The 15,865-nt window shown below is 45.5% G+C and overlaps 1 protein-coding gene across 3 annotated transcripts in view; it reads left to right on the forward strand.

Moving 5' to 3' along the window:
- The first annotated feature begins 1,334 nt into the window (after nucleotides 1-1,334).
- col7a1l (collagen type VII alpha 1-like) overlaps nucleotides 1,335-15,865 on the forward strand; it is an 87,144-nt gene continuing 72,613 nt past the window's right edge. For all 3 annotated transcript variants that reach the window (XM_036957076.1, XM_036957077.1, XM_036957078.1), the window contains exons 1-3: nucleotides 1,335-1,491; nucleotides 9,642-9,847; nucleotides 15,286-15,466. In XM_036957076.1, the coding sequence (XP_036812971.1) occupies nucleotides 9,772-9,847; nucleotides 15,286-15,466 (257 nt within the window). In that variant the 5' untranslated portion in view covers nucleotides 1,335-1,491; nucleotides 9,642-9,771. The remainder of the gene's footprint in view (nucleotides 1,492-9,641; nucleotides 9,848-15,285; nucleotides 15,467-15,865) is intronic.

A 15,865-nucleotide genomic window follows, 5' to 3' on the forward strand; every position in this document is an offset into this window, starting at 1 on the left:
TAACAATAACTGTTGGTTTTCTAGATTAGGAAGATGTATCTGACTGCTAAGGCTGAGGAAAGAGTCATACACTGATGAATGAAGTGGGACTGTGCTTTCTGGATATTTAGTGTCACCTGGCTAATTCACTGTTTCTGCTCCATGGAGGATCTCCTAGGGCTAAATCCTTACTAGAAACTTCAGTAAATATCTGTCATTGACTCCAATGCATGATTACACACACACACACACACACACACACACGCACGCACACTTTCATCCTTAGATACTGCATAGTTCCTGCTGTCAATGCTGTACTACTCTGTCTGAGACTAAGTGTGGAAAATCCAGTGTTGTCCTCATTCCTTCTTATCATTTTTAGGAACACACAGTGAAAGAAGGGAGCAGAAAGACAGAGAAATAAGGGAGAAGAGACAGAGGAAGAAGAGACAGAGAAAGAAGGGAGCAGAGAGACAGAGAAAGAAGGGAGCAGAGAGACAGAGAAAGAAGGGAGAAGAGAGACAGAGAAAGAAGGGAGCAGAAAGACAGAGAAGAAGGGAGCAGAGAGACAGAGGAAGGGAGAAGAGAGACAGAGGAAGAAGGGAAAAGAGAGACAGAGGAAGAAGGGAGAAGAGAGACAGGAAGAAGGGAGAAGAGAGACAGAGGAAGGGAGAAGAGAGACAGAGGAAGAAGGGAGAAGAGAGACAGAGGAAGAAGGGAGAAGAGAGACAGAGGAAGGGAGAAGAGAGACAGAGGAAGAAGGGAGAAGAGAGACAGAGGAAGAAGGGAGAAGAGAGACAGAGGAAGAAGGGAGAAGAGAGACAGAGGAAGGGAGAAGAGAGACAGAGGAAGAAGGGAGAAGAGAGACAGAGGAAGGGAGAAGAGAGACAGAGGAAGAAGGGAGAAGAGAGACTCTCTCTCTCTCTCTCTCTCTATCTCTTTCTCTTTCTCTCTCTCTCTCTCTCTATTTCTCTTTCTCTCTCTCTCTCTCTCTTTCTCTCTCGTTCTCTCTCTCTCTCTCTCTCTCTTTTTCTCTCTTTTTCTCTCTCTCTCTCTCTCTCTCTCTCTCTCTCTCTCTCTCTCCTCTCTCTTTCTCATCTCTCTCTCTCTCTCTCTCTCTCTCTCTCCTCTCTCTTTCTCATCTCTCTCTCTCTCTCTCTCTCTCTCCTCTCTCTCTCTCTCTCTCTCTCTCTGTCAGAGAGTGAGCCAACAGGTTCCAGCAGCTCCATACCCCCCTCTCTCTAACTGTTCTCATTCATTCACTCTACCTACTCTCACACACTTCTTCTCTCACACACAGTACACAATCTACTGTATGTGAGTGTTGCAACTACTTATTTTACGGAATACAATACAATACAATCTCGGATTCTTACTTCTCCCGTGTGGGCACTTCTAAACTTTTTCTCAGGGATTTTTTTCTCTCACAACCTGGCAACCCGTAGAGAGCAGCAAGCAGCAGTTGCCAGAACAAGTTGCCAGAACAAGAGGATGTGTCCTATCCCTGGAGAGGTAAGCAAGAAGCTTTTAGGGGCTCTGTGAGTGGGCCACTACTTTCAGTCTGGCTATGTCTCAAATGGCACCCTACTCTTTATATAGTTACCTACATTTGATTAGAAAAGTAGTGCATTATATAGGGAATAGGCTGCAGTCTGGGAGACACCCACTGTCTCTGCCAGTTCTAAAGTTAACACCCAGCTACAGTCTGGTAATTGTGGAACAAATTTGGAAACTGTTATTTTCTGAACGCGCCGTTCCACTCAATATAGTTTTCAAAGAGAGAGAAACTAGCAGAGCTAATGCAGCTGAAAAGGCTTTGGCAGAAAATGGAAGCATTTATATCTATATAATGTGTTTAAGGAGCCTTTCCCCCACTTTATGTTCAGGAATTCATTGCATTCCCAGCATTACTCATGCTTTGAAACATAATGTCTGATGCAAGAGGAAAGTGCATTGTAGCATTAAAGCAAAGAACCTGTTGCAGACTGCTACTGCCACATCCACACTGGTGTAGAGGGGATGCCTGCACAGGAACACTCTTAGACAAAAGGCTTCTAAAAGGGTTCTTTGACTGTCCACATAGTAGAACACATTTTGGTTCCACGTAGAACACTTTTTGGTTCCATGTAGAACCCTCTGTAGACTGGGTTCTAGAACTCAAAAGGGTTATTCCTGTAACCCACAAGGGTTATTCAAAAGGTTGTCCTATGGGGACAGCCGAAGAACCCTTAAAGGTTCTAGATAGCAGGAGCACATGAAGGTCCCTGTTGTATCTGAGAGCTGGAGCATAATGTGATGAGCCTGGAGTGTACTATAGGGAACTCCCCATGTATAGACATGTCTGTATAGAATAACTAGCATTAGGAAGTGGTGATAAAATGGAATCATAATGATTCATTACTTTTTAATATTAAGGACTGTATGTCTGCGTGTGTGTGTGTGTGTGTGTGTGTGTGTGCGCATGCGTGCACGTGTACATGTTTATCTTGATAATACTACATATCCCAATTTCACATAGATACTACAGCTTGAGGCAGGCACACACACACACACATACACACACACACATACACACAAGCTTGTGTTTACACCCTATGTGTGTGTGTTTGTGTTTGTTTGTGTGTGTGTGTGTGCCTTTTAAATGCTCCCAATTTCACACCTGCAGGGATAATCCTCTGTGATGTGGAAAATGCCATTATGTAGAAATAGCTGACATGCGGTTGGACTTGTAGGGCATGTGGTACCTAATGGAGAGAGAGAGAGATGGAGTATTGTATAGGGAGAGATAGCAGGGGAGTGGTAGCGAAAGAGAAATGAAGTTGGAGAGAGAGACCATGTTTATGTCCTCTACCTTTAATCCACTCTGAGCTGTAATACACTAACTGGGGCCAGACAGACACAATACCCTCTCCAGTGCTAAGGTGAGGCTGCCAGGCTGGACACAAGTGATTGCATTGTGAGAGCGTTGCAGGGACGTTGTCAGAGGTTGCTGAGTGCTGCTGACCTGTTTGTGAGTGTAGCCTTTGCAGAAATGCCCCTCTGCATCTTCAGAGTGAGGCCTGGTCCATTGCTGATTAAGAGTCCATAGAAGTGTGCACTTACATCATTGCAGACCTGGGTCAGTACAGTACATAATATGTCAAGTACTTTCAAATGCCTACAAGTATTTGAAGCGCGCTTGAATTAGCTTGGAGTTTGCACTTTCGGGACTATGTATTTGGTTCCATTGTCCTGGGCAGCTTAATCAATCTTAGCTCAAGTATTATATCTGGATAATTGGTGAAGTTGAAAAAAGCAGAGGGTTCTATTGGTGAAGTTGAAAAAAGCAGAGGGTTCTATTGGTGAAGTTGAAAAAAGCAGAGGGTTCTATTGGTGAAGTTGAAAGAAGCAGAGGGTTCTATTGGTGAAGTTGAAAGAAGCAGAGGGTTCTATTGGTGAAGTTGAAAAAAGCAGAGGGTTCTATTGGTGAAGTTGAAAGAAGCAGAGGGTTCTATTGGTGAAGTTGAAAGAAGTAGAGGGTTCTATTGGTGAAGTTGAAAGAAGCAGAGGGTTCTATTGGTGAAGTTGAAAGAAGCAGAGGGATCTATTGGTGAAGTTGAAAGAAGCAGAGGGTTCTATTGGTGAAGTTGAAAGAAGCAGAGGGTTCTATTGGTGAAGTTGAAAGAAGCAGAGGGTCCTTTTGACTAACACATGCTTTGACCCCTTGTGAAGTAGCCGCCATCTTTGATTTTCTCCCCTGTGACCTCAGGGAACATCAGTTGACACTCTAACCATCTAACTATGTCTGTAATGAGTAACAGATGTCTTCACAGTCTGACTTGGGGAAAGATGTAGTACATTCCAACTCTGCAACACCAACCCAGGATCAGTACATGAACCTACTTTACACAGACAGATGGACTTTGTTCAGCAGATGACTCAGAAGGCAGACCCAGATGAAGCCCACTCCTGGAGAGGGAAAAAGCTCTTTCAATGGAGACTCACCATTGAGCTTTATAAGTCTAGGAAGAAGGGTCCGGAAAGCCAGCCCTTACTGTAAAAGTATGCTCTTGTTGCAAACCAGTTTGCTTTACTGTCTGTGGCTTGTGACTATGATATACAGATGTCAGATCTTAATTTGATCACTCTTTTGTTGCTGAGAATGTTCTAACTTGTAGTGTATTTGAGTATAAAAAAGGCTTCTAAAGTTTGTAATTTTCACTTTTGAATTTCAGACTTAATTTTCCCTAACAAGAAATGTATCAACCCCAACAATAATGTCCATTAATTATAATCCACATAATAATTCATAATAATGTCCTGTTGCTGCAAGCTGCCCAAATTAAGATCCTACATCTGTAAACTGATGTCAGGTTTCTACAACTGTAAGTTTCTACACTTTAACATGTAAAGTATGTAGCAGGATACAAGCAGAGACAGGACTGGCTTGGATTGGTATGTGAATGGAGAGGTGTTGTGTATCTTTTGGGTATGCTGTGTAACCTCTGGCAGCTCTCCCATCTGACTGGCTGTAAACTCACCATGCCTCTCAAACAGTCAAACGCCCTGACGTTATCTGGCCAGGCCTTCAAACTGCTGTGAAATAAAACTATGGGGAAAAATGTTTGGATTTAATTTCTACCTGAAGTTGATCTGAAGTTGATCTAGTGTCTAGAGAGGTGATCTAGCAGGATGGATGTTTTGATGGAGGGATGGATGTTTTGATGGAGGGATGGATGTTTTGATGGATGTTTTGATGGATGAATGTTTTGATGGAGGGATGGATGTTTCGATGGAGGGATGAATGGTTTGATGGAGGGATGGATGGTTTGATGGAGGGATGGATGTTTTGATGGAGGGATGGATGTTTTGATGGATGTTTTGATGGATGAATGTTTTGATGGAGGGATGGATGTTTCGATGGAGGGATGGATGGTTTGATGGAGGGATGGATGGTTTGATGGAGGGATGAATGGTTTGATGGAGGGATGGATGGTTTGATGGAGGGATGATGTTTTGATGGAGGGATAGATGTTTTGATGGAGGGATGGATGTTTTGATGGAGGGATGGATGTTTTGATGGAGGGATGGATGGTTTGATGGAGGGATGGATGGTTTGATGGAGGGATGGATGGTTTGATGGAGGGATGGATGTTTTGATGGAGGGATGGATGTTTTGATGGAGGGATGGATGTTTTGATGGAGGGATGGATGTTTTGATGGAGGGATGGATGATTTGATGGAGGGATGGATGGTTTGATGGAGGGGTGAATGTTTTGATGGAGGGATGGATGTTTCGATGGAGGGATGGATGGTTTGATGGAGGGATGGATGGTTTGATGGAGGGATGGATGGTTTGATGGAGGGATGGATGGTTTGATGGAGGGATGGATGGTTTGATGGAGGGATGGATGTTTTGATGGAGGGATGGATGTTTTGATGGAGGGATGGATGGTTTGATGGAGGGATGGTTGGTTTGATGGAGGGATGAATGGTTTGATGGAGGGATGGATGGTTTGATGGAGGGATGGATGGTTTGATGGAGGGATGATGGTTTGATGGAGGGATGGATGTTTTGATGGAGGGATGAATGGTTTGATGGAGGGATGAATGGTTTGATGGAGGGATGGATGTTTTGATGGAGGGATGGATGTTTTGATGGAGGGATGTTTTGATGGATGGATGATGTTTTGATGGAGGGATGATGTTTTGATGGAGGGATGGATGTTTTGATGGAGGGGTGAATGTTTTGATGGAGGGATGGATGTTTCGATGGAGGGATGGATGGTTTGATGGAGGGATGGATGGTTTGATGGAGGGATGGATGGTTTGATGGAGGGATGGATGGTTTGATGGAGGGATGGATGGTTTGATGGAGGGATGGATGGTTTGATGGAGGGATGGATGTTTTGATGGAGGGATGGATGGTTTGATGGAGGGATGGATGGTTTGATGGAAGGATGGATGTTTTGATGGAGGGATGGATGGTTTGATGGAGGGATGGTTGGTTTGATGGAGGGATGAATGGTTTGATGGAGGGATGGATGGTTTGATGGAGGGATGGATGGTTTGATGGAGGGATGGATGTTTTGATGGAGGGATGGATGTTTTGATGGAGGGATGGATGTTTTGATGGAGGGATGAATGGTTTGATGGAGGGATGAATGGTTTGATGGAGGGATGGATGTTTTGATGGAGGGATGGATGTTTTGATGGAGGGATGTTTTGATGGATGGATGATGTTTTGATGGAGGGATGATGTTTTGATGGAGGGATGGATGTTTTGATGGAGGGATGGATGTTTTGATGGAGGGATGGATGTTTTGATGGAGGGATGGATGTTTTGATGGAGGGATGGATGGTTTGATGGAGGGGTGAATGTTTTGATAGAGTGATGGAAAGATTCAGCGATGGGGTGAGGGGTTAAGGGGGAGGTGTAGCTCTATCTGGTATCTGTATTTACTAGCTGAGCTAAGACAGACTTGACACACACACACCTACTGTAGGGAAAGGCAAAAATACAGAGATACTATAAATGCCATCTAAAAATCACAACCTCACCATAGCTAATCTATTGACCTTTTATAACCTCTAAAAGTCTAAGCCTTTTGGGAGGCTTTTACTAGGCTGACATATGGAATTGTTTTAAGATGGTCATACCATGGATCATTCAGCTATTTGATATTTTAAAACCCCTTTGTAACTCGTCACCTCCCACCGCAGATGAGGAAGGCCGATGTACGCGGAAAACCCTGATATCTCCAGCTTAAACCTTTCTCATTATGTTACTTAGAGTGATGCAGGGGGTGCGTCAACAGACTCTTAAGGATCAGAAATGTTGTCTTTTAAATGTATCTGAAGCGCTGTCTTTGCAGAAGCACCTTCTAATGTCATGTCAGCAAAGCAGATAGAAAATTCCAATTGGCCTGAAATGTAGAGTAGCCTTGAGGCTACGCTCTCCTTCCTGGGACTCCATGACCTGGAATGCATGCACTTTCTCTTCTGAAGGGAGTGTGTGTGTGTGTGTGTGTGTGTGTGTGCGTGCGTGCGCCCCCCCCCCCCCCCCCCCCCCCCCGAAGGGAGAGATTGGTGGAAGCAATCATTAACCTTGGATTGCAGACCCAATTTACCTTCATAGACAGTTAATACGTATCCTTTCCCAGACCTGATTACTGGGAGGAATGCTTAAGGTTTCACCAGACACACTTCTCCTCTTTGAAATGTATTGCTATAGTGCAGGCCGTGACATGTTAATGCAAAGGAAACCATATTTCATGGTCTGGTCACAGAGAACTTGCTGTCTATTAGATTGTAGATTAGGGACCGCACAAAGAAATGCTGACACACACACACAGATGGACACACATATATACAGACACACACACACATATATACAGACACACACACACAGATGGACACACATATATACAGACACACACACATACAAACACACACACACAGATGGACACACATATATACAGACACACACACATACAAACACACACACAGATGGACACACATATATACAGACACACACACACAGATGGACACACATATATATATACAGACACACACACACAGATGGACACACATATATACATACACACACACATACAAACACACACACACAGATGGACACACATATATACAGACACACACACATACAAACACACACACAGATGGACACACATATATACAGACACACACACACAGATGGACACACATATATACATACACACACACATACAAACACACACACACAGATGGACACACATATATACAGACACACACACACAGATGGACACACATATATACAGACACACACACACAGATGGACACACATATATACAGACACACACACATACAAACACACACACAGATGGACACACATATATACAGACACACACACATACAAACACACACACACAGATGAACACACATATATACAGACACACACACACAGATGGACACACATATATATAGAGACACACACACATACAAACACACACACAGATGGACACACATATATACAGACACACACACACAGATGGACACACATATATACAGACACACACACACAGATGGACACACATATATACAGACACACACACATACAAACACACACACACAGATGGACACACATATATACAGACACACACACACAGATGGACACACATATATATATAGAGACACACACACATACAAACACACACACACAGATGGACACACATATATACATACACACACACATACTAGGACACACATATATACAGACACACACACATACAAACACACACACACAGATGGACACACATATATACATACACACACACACATACAAACACACACACACACGTGGACACACACACACATCGACACAGATGCGTACCTTCAGGTGGAGATAAGAGCTGGACACAGATGTCTGTTATTACAGATTTTCTTTGGTGTCGCGATCAAACTCAACATGCACACACACACACACACACACACACACCACACACACACACACACACACACACACACACACACACACACACACACACACACACCACACACACACACACACACACACAGAGGAAACAATTAGCTATGGTGTTTTAGCCTAGCTCAGGGATTAATCAGACCTGGTATGTGAGTTCCAGGGCTATGAGTGGGAGAAGGCTTCAGGGCAGGGGGCTCGACTAATCTCTTCCCCAGGATAGGTGTTCTGGTCTGGGGGACCGTGGCAGGCCAGGTATGCCTCAAAGCCGAGGTAGATGCTATGGCTCCCATTCCAGACGACCTTGATTCTGAGGGGATGGTTATGCAGTTTAGACTATATGGAATATAATGACCAGGATCAGGAAGTAGACTTGGGACAAATCTGGGCCTTAGTTATAGGCTATAACTTTATCTCATCATTTGATCAGGTCACATTGTCGGGAAAAAGACCCATATGGTAGTTAACTGACTGTTATCTACTGAAAGGGATAGGCATGATTCACCATCTGAAATGTCATGGCTTTGATATGATTTCATGAATACTGCGAATATTTTACTATCGTGATGGTGTTCACTTGATTAGAGCAGGGTGTTGATTTAGTATATCAGTGTTGTTCGCTGTGAGATGGTGAATGTTCATTGTGCCTAATTGCTTAGCTTGTTTCAAGGGAGCTGTCAACAGTCTCCATAGTAACAACCTTGGTACTGACGTGTTGTAGACAGGAGTATATTCATGGCCATGTGCACAAATAGGAGTCCTGCCGTGAAGCCTTGATCGCCCAGGGTCCTTCCAAAGTGAACATTCGTTAGGGCTCCACATTGTGCTAGCCATGTTCAACTGTGTGAAACAGCACACTGACTGTTAGCTACTGAACGGGATGTGATTCACCATCTGAAATGTCATGGCTTTGAAATGATTTGGTGAATATTTGACTATCGTGATGGTTCTCAGCTGCTTAGAGGAGGGTGTTGATTCCTGTATGGGAAACAAATTAGTCAGCTGAATATAGGGATATGTAAGTGTAGCAGATATTATCGTGAATCATACTCATGAAGATAGAGACCTACCTGAGACCGTGACGATGTCCTCTTTCTGGCCTGACATGCTGACCTGGGATCAGTCTGATTCAACATGTGATAGTGTTGTGTAGAAAACACTCATGTATGGGCCTTGTTTAACTGTTTCACGTTGTTGCTTTCAGAAAAGATAGAAGAGTCTGAGCTGAATCTTAACGAGGACGTGGATCTGTCGGAGGAGATCTGAGGAGACGACCAGGAACAGGAGAGAAGAGGAGGAGAAGGAGGGATAAAAGAGGAGGAGGAGAACAGAGCATGGGCCATTCCTGCTTGTGGATTTTTCTGCTGTCCCTGTCTCTCTCCCACCAGGCAGTCACTGAACAGGCAGAAGGTATTGGATTTGACCTCTTTCTCTCTCTCCATCCCTCTCTCTGCCTCTCTCTCTCCCCCTCCCTCTCACCATTTCTCTCCTGACCATTCCCTTTCCTCAGCTTTCTCAACATCTCTCACTATCTCTCTCTGTTTCTCTCTCTCTCCGTCTCTCTCCCCCTCCTCTCTCTCTCCGTCTCTGTTCCTCCTTATCTATCTCACCATTTCTCTACTTGTTCCACTTATCTCCCTGTATCTCACCAAACCTTCCTCTCATTATTTATTTCCACCCCACCCTCCATCTCGTTCTATGTGTCTCCCCACCACCCACTTACCCTTTCCTTTCTCCTCCTCTCTCTGTCCTGTCCTTCTTCTCCTCTCTCCATCCTGTCCTCCTCTCTCCATCCTGTCCTCCTCTCTCCATCCTGTCATTCTCCTCTCTCCATCCTGTCCTTCTCCTCCTCTCTCCATCCTGTCCTTCTCCTCCTCTCTCCATCCTGTCCTTCTCCTCTCTCCATCCTGTCCTTCTCCTCTCTCCATCCTGTCCTTCTCCTCTCTCCATCCTGTCCTCCTCCTCTCTCCATCCTGTCCTTCTCCTCCTCTCTCCATCCTCTCCTTCTTCTCCTCTCTCTGTCCTCTCCTTCTTCTCCTCTCTCCATCCTGTCCTTCTCCTCTCTCCGTCCTGTCTTTCTCCTCTCTCCATCCTGTCCTTCTCCTCCTCTTTCCATCCTCTCCTTCTTCTCCTCTCTCTGTCCTCTCCTTCTTCTCCTCTCTCCATCCTGTCCTTCTCTCTCCATCCTGTCCTCCTCTCTCCATCCTGTCCTCCTCTCTCCATCCTGTCCTTCTCCTGTCTCCATCCTGTCCTTCTTCTCCTCTCTCTCTCCACCCTGTCCTTCTCCTCTCTCCATCCTGTCCTTCTCCTGTCTCCATCCTGTCCTTCTTCTCCTCTCTCCATCCTGTCCTTCTCCTGTCTCTATCCTGTCCTTCTTCTCCTCTTTCCATCCTGTCCTTCTCCTCTCTACGTCCTCGCCTTCTTCTCCTCTCTCCATCCTGTCCTTCTCCTCTCTCCATCCTGTCCTTCTCCTCTCTCCATCCTGTCCTTCTTCTCCTCTCTCCATCCTGTCCTTCTCTTCTCTCCATCCTGTCCTTCTCTTCTCTCCATCCGTGCGCTTCTTCTCCTCTCTCCATCCTGTCCTTCTCCTCTCTCCATCCTGTCCTTCTTCTCCTCTCTACGTCCTCTCCTTCTTCTCTTCTCTCCATCCTGTCCTTCTTCTCCTCTCTGTCCTCTCCTTCTTCTCTTCTCTCCATCCTGTTCTTCTTCTCCTCTCTCCATCCTGTCCTTCTTCTCCTCTCTGTCATCTTCTCCTTCTTCTCTTCTCGCCATCCTGTTCTTCTTCTCCTCTCTCCATCCTGTTCTTCTTCTCCTCTCTCCATCCTGTCCTTCTTCTCCTCTCTGTCCTCTCCTTCTTCTCTTCTCTCCATCCTGTTCTTCTTCTCCTCTCTCCATCCTGTTCTTCTCCTCTCTCCATCCTGTCCTTCTTCTCCTCTCTCCATCCTGTCCTCCTTCTCCTCTCTCTGTCCTATCCTTCTTCTCCTCTCTCCATCCTGTCCTTCTTCTCCTCTCTCCATCCTGTCCTTCTTCTCCTCTCTCCATCCTGTCTTTTTTTCTCTCATGCTCTGTCTATCTCTTTCAGACACAAGTGCTAGACTAAATAATGTCTGTATGTCCAGTATGTCTAGACACCTGGATGGACTAGGCAGGTAGACAGTGATGCAGACTCAGTCACTCTTCCATCTTTAGACAGGGCATTCTGAACATCTGGGAGCCTCCTGTTCACCACTATCTGTCAGACTACAGTCCACTGTCAAATCTTGGCCTTAGGTTTGGTACTGTATATCATACCTGTGTCAAATACATATGTCAAATCTGTTCAAATACTTAAGCTGGGTTTCATTTGGTTTTACATCAGAACCAATGGCATAGTCCCAAAAGTGCAAATTCCAAGCTAAATCAAATGCATGTCTGCTAGAGGTTTACTGTACACAGCTTCCGATGTTCTTGGATGCCATGGAAGGTTGAATTAGCCAATCAACTGGCTAAAGATGAACTCTCAGGGTGGAATCTGATTGGCAGCCAGTAATGCATTTTTAATTTATTTTTTACTTTCCAACTATTGGAATGAAACAATGTTTGTGCAACACCTACCAACCTCGCTGAGAGGTTCTTTCAGTGTAATGGCTGAGGTTCTGAGGTTGAGTCCCAGTCAGGCTTCCCCTTGAATCTGCAGCAGTACTATAATTCTATGCTTACGGTGTTTAAGTGACAGAAGGCTTTAGACTGGGCTTGATTTAAACACCAACGTCACTGACTCTCATGTTCTGTGAGATTAAATGCATTTAAATATTATTTTTTTACGTTACCTTTTTCCCCAAAGTAGAACTTAGATGGTGCAGATGGAATTTTGTCAAATACACCAGCCTGGCTGGCAGCTGTGTTGAAAATAGAGGAACCAACTCAAGACTAAAGCCTGTCTGGAAAGGTACCATTGGAGTAACCAACTGTTGCCATTCTTGGGGCTTGTTCTCTTTTGTCAAAGATTCACACATGGATCCAAGTTATTATGTCCCAATATTAGAATGTAGTGAATAACGAACAGACTGTCTGTCTGTCTATCTGTCAGTCTGTCTATCTGTCAGTCTGTCTATCTGTCAGTCTGACTGTACTGTATTGTTAGATGATGATATGTAGCAACTAGGTAGACAACAGTGGACAGGTACTGAACTATAATGACCCTTCACCATGTGTTGTCTAGCAATTCTAGACATGTGGTTCTCACCTGCCAGACACAGTATGCAGTCTGGACATTTGATATTTTCCCCTCAGTCTGTCTATCTGTCAGTCTGTCTATCTGTCAGTCTGTCTATCTGTCAGTCTGTCTATCTGTCAGTCTGTCTATTTGTCTGAACAATGTATGTGTTTCCTCTCTGTCTGTCTGTCAGTCAGTCTCTCTGTCTGGACAATTTACATTCTTTCCCATCTGTTTGTCTATCCATCTGCCTGTCTGCCTGTCCGTTCGTCGGTCCGTCCTTAAGTCAGTCTGTCTATCCATCCATCCTTCAGTCAGTCAGTCTGCCTGTCTGTTTGTCCATCCTTCAGTCAGTCAGTCAGTCTGCCTGTCTGTCTGTCCATCCTCCAATCCCCCAGTCTATCCATCTGTCTGTCCGTCCGTCAATCTGTCGGCCCGTCAATCTGTCCGTCCGTCAATCTGTCTGCCCGTCAATCTGTCCGTCCGTCAATCTGTCCGTCCGTCAATCTGTCCGTCCGTCAATCTGTCCGCCCGTCAATCTGTCTGCCCGTCAATCTGTCTGCCCGTCAATCTGTCTGCCCGTCAATCTGTCTGCCCGTCAATCTGTCCGTCCGTCAATCTGTCCGTCCGTCAATCTGTCTGCCCGTCAATCTGTCCGGCCGTCAATCTGTCCGTCCGTCAATCTGTCTGCCCGTCAATCTGTCTGCCCGTCAATCTGTCTGCCCGTCAATCTGTCCGGCCGTCAATCTGTCCGTCCGTCAATCTGTCTGCCCGTCAATCTGTCTGCCCGTCAATCTGTCTGCCCGTCAATCTGTCTGCCCATCAATCTGTCCGGCCGTCAATCTGTCCGTCCGTCAATCTGTCTGCCCGTCAATCTGTCCGGCCGTCAATCTGTCCGTCCGTGGTTTGGTTTGCTGCCTTTGTGAAGCTTGACTTAGGAACCGAGCTCAGTCATGACTCACACTGTCGTTTCCCATGACCTGTAAAGGTTTTAGCATGCGTCACAGACTCCATTACATGGCGATGTGGCCAGAGGCAGTTTGTCGGTGTAGTCTCCAAAACGGTTCCCTGTGATACTTAGTCTCCTGACTGTAGAATGGAGGATATAGTTTTGTGAGCAGGAGCAGAATGCTGGTCCGCGGTGAGCAGGGACATATGTCACCCCCGCTGAATCCCGGGATGGCAGCCAAGGAAGGGTAGGATAAAAGAGGAGAGAAAAGCGAGGGAGGACAAGGGGAAAGGAGAGAGGCTGAGTTATCACATAGAGCACAATCACTGGACCGTATCGTCTATTCCCTGTTGTAATCTATTCTGTCACGGTAATACTGGGGCACTGACAGGGACAATGTGTGTGTGTGTGTGTGTGTGTGTGTGTGTGTGTGTGTGAGAGTGAGAGTGTGTGTGTGGCTAATATGGCAAGTAATACGGTTCATATAGTGGGTGTGTCCGCCACAAACACACACATTTATATCCATTACCATGCAACAGGTGTGCATCTGTTCCAGTGTGTGTGGTTATGCAAAGAGACCCAACACCTATTCTACCGCCCGGTGTGTGTTTGAGCGGACGCGGAGGCTGGCCCCACTTTAGGCTGTTTATGTTGCTATTCCAAGCCTTCCTCTTCGCTGTACTAAAATGTTACTGCTGGACTGCTCAGAATATTGATGGTCTCAACGCCTCACCTGTGTGCCATTAAACATTCATAGGAGCCTTGTGGTGCGCTGTCTGTGACAGCAGAAGGTTGGCCACGGAAATGTATTACCTGCCGAGGCTGGTAGCCTAGCAGTCAAAAGTGTTGGGCCACTAACCGAAAGATTTCTGGTTCAAATCCGCAAGGTGGAAAAATCTGCTGTTCTGCTCCTGAGCAAGGCAGTTAACCCCCAGTAACAACTGCTCTTCAGGCACCGATGACTACGATTAAGGAAGCTCCCTGAACCTCTTCAATTCAGAGGGTTTGGGTTAAATGCAGAAGGTTGTGCAACTGACTAGGTATCCCCTTCCCTATTTAATGGAGGTATACTGCCACCTTGTGGTAGAATGGGGAAACACTGTTTGGAGAGGAGCGGGGTGAAATTGGCCCGAGATGCTGATTGTGGGTCAGTTTGGCATTTTTGCCACTAATGTTTTTTAGCGTCCAATTGGCTCATTCATCCCCCTTCCTCTCCCCTCTAACTATTCCGCAGGTCGTTGCTGTAAATGAGAATGTGTAAAATAAAGGTTCAATAAAATAAAGGTTCACCCTGGAGCGTGGACAGAAACAGATCAGTTGAGTTTCTGGTTTCACAGAGAGCGAAACATGAGAGGAACAATAGGTGAAATAAAGCTACATTAAATGAAGGAGAAGGCTTTGGAATTCAGGTTGAATAAAGACACTCTTTTTCTTCTTTGTTTTGTCTTCTCTTGTGAAATGAACAGGTGCCAACGCTCAGTTAATCTGGCCTTTATTGTCCCCCGAGGCTGAGAGAAATCCCACTCAACTAAAAGATGCAATGGAAGGGATGCAGAGACGCACATCTTCTGATGCTGAATACAGACTGATATACAGACATCCCTGCAGGACATCTGCAGTCCTCCAACCCCGAATTCTGGGAAATGGAATGGAATCTTGCCACACTAAACCACTAAACCAGTCATATATCTGCTCTTCCCTCAGCATGTCGGACGGCGGAGCCTGCAGACCTAGTGTTCTTGGTGGATGAGTCGTGGGGCGTGGGCCAGACCAGCTTCTCCAGGGTTAAAGACTTCATCTCGGCCATCATCAATTCCTTTCAGGACAGCGTGGTGGGGTCCGAGGGCATCCGCTTTGGCGTCACCGTCTACGGAGATATACCCAGGTCTATATGGCTATAGGTCTGCCGGGTTGGGCAATGTTATCCGCAAAGGTTACTTAGGAACATTTCTGTATTTGCATAAACATTCCTTTACCCCTCTCTCCAGGGGTAAGAAATCTGGCCCTGCAGGCTTTTGGTACACCTAATTTAACTAATTAACTAGTCATAGTCTTCAATCAGACAATAATTGGTGTTACTGCTTTGGCTTTGTCTAAAACATCTTCAGTGAATTCCTTAAGATATTTTCCTAACTTCACTCCAGATTTGCAAAGAAGCTCGGGGACTTTTGCTCTGTCTGTATTAGGCCCTGTTAGGATCCATAGAGCCTCGCTGCTGATCAGTATAGACAGGCTGTTCAACCCAGGAATGACTCTTCTGCTCTCTCTCTCTCTCTCTCTCTCT

This window comes from Oncorhynchus mykiss, chromosome 21 (genome assembly GCF_013265735.2).
Source record: "Oncorhynchus mykiss isolate Arlee chromosome 21, USDA_OmykA_1.1, whole genome shotgun sequence".
NCBI lineage: Eukaryota > Metazoa > Chordata > Actinopteri > Salmoniformes > Salmonidae > Oncorhynchus > Oncorhynchus mykiss.